The 4700-nt window shown below is 50.6% G+C and overlaps 1 protein-coding gene across 1 annotated transcript; it reads right to left on the minus strand.

Moving 5' to 3' along the window:
* Nucleotides 1-3476: 3476 nt before the first annotated feature.
* CRR41 (potassium/sodium hyperpolarization-activated cyclic nucleotide-gated channel protein) lies at nucleotides 3477-4487 on the minus strand. The gene has a single exon (XM_048708304.2). It carries the CDS (start codon nucleotides 4402-4404, stop codon nucleotides 3703-3705), a length of 702 nt encoding a protein of 233 aa, XP_048564261.1. The 5' UTR covers nucleotides 4405-4487; the 3' UTR covers nucleotides 3477-3702.
* Nucleotides 4488-4700: the final 213 nt, after the last annotated feature.

The following is a 4700-nucleotide window of genomic DNA, read 5'->3' on the forward strand; positions in this document are numbered from 1 at the left end:
GCCCAAGCCTCTATGCCCTTTCGTTTCTGGGATGAAGCGTTCCACACTGCATGCTTCCTCATTAATCATCTTCCCAGTCGTACAATCGGTATGACCACACCTCTCCAACGATTGTTCGGCACTGCTCTAGATTACACTTTTCTTCGAACCTTCGGGTGCGCCTGCTGGCCGTGCCTTCGTCCATATAACAATCATAAAATCCAATTCCATTCAAAACGTTGTGTTTTTCTTGGATATAGTAGCATGCACAAAGGGTACAAATGTCTCCACGTGTCATCCGTCCGGGTCTATATCTCGCGAGATGTCATTTTCGACGAACAAATTTTTCCTTATGCCGATCCATCATAGTCAGACTCGCTACCTTCATCCTATGATGAACTCCAGCTGCTTGCATCTCCGGCTTCGTTCGATCCTACTGTTCCGAACAATGCGGTGGATGAGGAATCTTTTTCCATGGGTAATACTGCACCTGCTTCGTCTAACGCGCCGCAGAATGATCCGAGTTTGGTTACTGTTTTTCCTGTGCAGGCACCTACAATGACGCCCACAAGCAATACGAGTCAAGTTGATCAGTCCATGCATGCACCGGTCATGCAAGAACCGAATACATGGTGCTCCATCCAGCACGGCTTTGGCCATGCCTCTCCTGTGCGATCTGCTGCCTCACCCAGTGTCATTTCTCGACAGACCTCCGCTGAGCAGGCCACTAATGGGGTGCCTTCTCCCGGGCTCTCCCAACAGCCGGCTCCACCGTCTGCAACGGCTGCTCCCGCCAGCGAGGACGCGCCTCCTCGCTATGCCACTCGCACTAGTGACGGCACTCGCCGTGAGAAGGTGCGCACGGATGGCACTATTCCGTATGTCACTCACCGACGCTGGTGGCACGCCTGGCTGGCCATGATTGAACCAGCTAATCACCTTGATGCTCTTGCTGATGAGAACTGGCGTGCTGCCATGGATTGCGAATATCAAGCTTTGCTCAAAAAACGCACCTGGCATCTTGTTCCTCGCCCAGCTCGTTGCAACCTCATTGACTGCAAGTGGGTCTTCAAACTGAAGTACCGAGCTGACGGGTCAGTTGATCGCCATAAGGCTCGTCTGGTCGCTAAAGGATTCAAGCAACGCCACAGTGTCGATTATGCGGAGACATTCAGTCCAGTCATTAAGCACACCACTATCAGGTTAATATTGTCCATTGCAGTCTCTCGCGGCTGGGTGCTTCGTCAGTTGGACGTGCAGAATGCGTTTCTCCATGACATTCTCGAAGAAGATGTTTACATGAAGCAACCTCCTGGGTATGTTGATCCACAGCTTCCACAACATGTGTGCATGTTGGATAAACCCCTCTATGGTCAGAAGCAGTCCCCACGTGCTTGGTTTTCTCGGCTTAGTAGCAAGCTTCAGGAGCTTGGTTTTTGCCCCTCTCTCGCTGATACATCATTGTTCATTTATCAGCAAGGGGGAGTACCATGTATATGCTGATTTAGGTTGACGATATCATTATCACTGGGTCATCACCTCGGGCTCTAGCTGCACTTGTTCGAAATCTTCAAGAAGCATTTGCACTGAAGGATCTAGGCGATCTCCATTATTTTTTGGGTATAGAAGTACAATGTCAGTGGGAGTCTATGCTGCTGAAACAGGCTAAGTACACATCAGATCTCTTGAGGAGAGCCGGCATGACAGATTGTAAGCCAGTCACCTCGCCTATGTCCACCTCTGAGACACTCACTCGGGAAGGAGGACCACTATTGTCGCCAGAAGGGGCCACGAGATACAGAAGCATTGTAGGGGCGCTGCAGTACTTAACTTTGACACGCCCAGACATCAGCTATGTTGTGAATAAAGTGTGCCAATACCTTCACTCGCCAGCAGAGGAGCACTGGACGGCCGCGAAACGCATCCTTGGGTACTTGAGATACACCGCAGACATAGGGCTGAAAATCACCAAATCTACATCCACCTTGCTCAGCGCCTTTTCAGATGCTGACTGGGCCAGCTCGAATGATGACCGGCGCTCTACGAGCGGATTCGTAGTATTCTTTGGCCCTAACTTGGTGTCCTGGAGCACAAGGAAACAAGCGACGGTGTCTCGATCAAGTACCAAGGCCGAGTATAAGGCACTCGCAAATGCAACGGCAGAGTTGATCTGGCTTCAGACTCTTCTTGGCGAGCTCGGCGTACCGCAATGGCGTCCGTCGGTGTTGTGGTGTGATAACATAGGAGCGACATATTTGTCGGCCAATCCAGTATTTCATGCACGCACCAAACACATCGAGGTCGATTTTCACTTCGTCCGTGAAAGAGTAGCTCGCAAGGCGCTGGACATATGGTTTGTGTCGTCACACGATCAGCTAGCTGACAGACTAACCAAACCAGTTGGAGCTGCACCACTTCGGCTTCTACGATGCAACCTCAATCTCTCGGGAGCTGAGTTTGAGGGGGGTGTTAGCGGATAGAGCCGATGACAGCTGGTAATTAGTTATGATCAATAGGTTGTTATTAGTTGGCGTTTATCTCCTGTAGATTCTGCACCCCGATTGTTATCTTCTGTTGTGAAACGAATCGGTGGTGGTTGTTGACAACCTGTATAAATACCAAAGCCATCGCCATCTGTTGATGTGCGATCCAATCTATCTCATGTGTTTACAATAATGACAGTGAGAGAAGCACTAGCGCAGCCCCGAGAATATTTATGTTCATAGAATTCTCGTGGCCTCCGATTGCAATATGTGGTGGACGGCATCAAACAAGGAAGTGCAACAAATCGGGTGATTATCAGATAAATTGTTGATGGATCAACTCTCTTTCCCTCATGTAACATCATTCATGAATATACGAGCTTGAATGTCGAGGCTAACAACATTGCAAAGCAGGCTTTAATTTTAGGGCTGGCCATAATGCTTGGTTTAGGACAGTGGGTGGTCTTCTTTTCATTCCTGTAAACAGTATTAAACAGTATGATGATTTAATGAAGTTTCGTGGGTTTGTTTAAGAAAAAGTTAAGAAATGTTTAGAGCAAGTACAATAGGGTGACATAAGTAGGCTAAAGGACTAAAATATTATATTTTTGCTTAGTTGGAGAAAAGAGAAGAGGAGAGAGGAGAAAAGCGAGCTCTTCGTTAGTAGCCGGTTGCAACACGAGCCTTAATAAACTTTATGAGATTGCAAGATGGGCCAACTATTAATAAAATATGACACATTAAAAATTTACTATTGTACATGTCGGTTATTAAATTGGCTCTAGATGACATGGCAACTCTTTGTAACCTATTGTTGGCTATATTATTAACCATGCTCTTAGAAGCAGCCGACGTTTTTTTCCTAGCAATACTTGTTTTATTTAGCATCAAATGCAAAGTACAGCTAGCCTGAACTGTACTTGATTCGTTTACAACCCTCAGAAAAGATGGTGCCACGTCTCGTCATCTGTAACACAAATCTTATGCGGAGGGATCGTGGACCCGATCAGGCCATGACATTACCACATACTGCTCGAATCTGTGACCGTGTTCTCACAGAATGAGACACAACGGCGTACAGTTGACCGGTGCAGAACATTCAGATTTGCTGCAGCTTGAGTAGACTGACCTCATTGCACCATTTGATAACAAAAATTCTACGTGTTGGCATGCACACATTAATTGCTGGTCGTAGTATACTTAGACGTGATTACACCCGTCCCTAAGCGTGCGTGCACGGTCACAGCGAGAGCGCGACGAGGATGGCCTGGCGGCACCGCGCGCGCGCCGTCTCGACGCGCTCCTTGACGGTCTCCTCCTTGACGGCGGCTTTGACCATCTCGACGTCCATCTCCACCAGCCGCAGCACGCGGAAGAGCTCCGTCGCCACGCGCTCGTCCACGCCGCCCTCGGCCATCAGGATCTCCGCCTCCTCCCGGGCGCGCTCCGTCACCACGCCCGCCACCGTGCCCAGCAGCGCGCCCGACCCGTACCGCCCGCGCTCCATCAGCCCCTCCAGCTTCTCCAGAAAGTCGGCGATGGCCCACCCCTTGGGCTTCTCCAGGGGGAGATTCTTGGTGCGCTTCCACCCGATCTCGTAGTTGGGCGGCTCCTCCTGCGTCAGCGCCGTCCGGCGGAGGCGTCCGTCCGTCGAGATGGCCGACGGCACGCGCCGGACCACCGAGAAGGAGGTGGTCGCCGTCGCCGACGGCGGGGTCTCGTCGTCGGGGATGCGGTGGGGGTTGGCGTCGGCCTCGTCGGGAGTGGGTTCTTGCTCCTCGTCCTGGTTGCCCTCTTGCTGGGCGGGCTTTGGGGTGGAGGTGGTCGGTTTGGGCGCCGCGGTGCAGCGTACGGCAGTGATGGGGGCGATAGGGACTTGTGGTTTGGGAGTGGAGAGGAAAGGTTTGGGAGGGAGGAGAGGGCGGAGGAAGGAGGCGGCCATTGCGGATGAGGCGTGGTGGGAAATGGTGAAGCGAATGGCTGTGCAGTTTCTACGTGATAGATAGGTTTGGAGATAAGCTTACAAATGCGCTCTGTCGCCGCGCGAGAACAGAGAAGAGACATCAGACTCGAGCTGGATCGAATCGATATTTGTGGGAACAGGATTAAATCAGGAAAAAGGCTTCTAATCTACACTTCAAGTAGTGTGAATTTTGTGAATCAATCTGTAGTTGGATGGATTTTTTTTTTTAGAAAATGTAGTTGGATGGATGGTCAGAGAGACTGTGCTATCCTCAG

The sequence above is a fragment of the Triticum urartu genome, chromosome 3A (genome assembly GCF_056163025.1).
Source record: "Triticum urartu cultivar PI428250 chromosome 3A, HENAU_Tu73, whole genome shotgun sequence".
Lineage (NCBI taxonomy): Eukaryota > Viridiplantae > Streptophyta > Magnoliopsida > Poales > Poaceae > Triticum > Triticum urartu.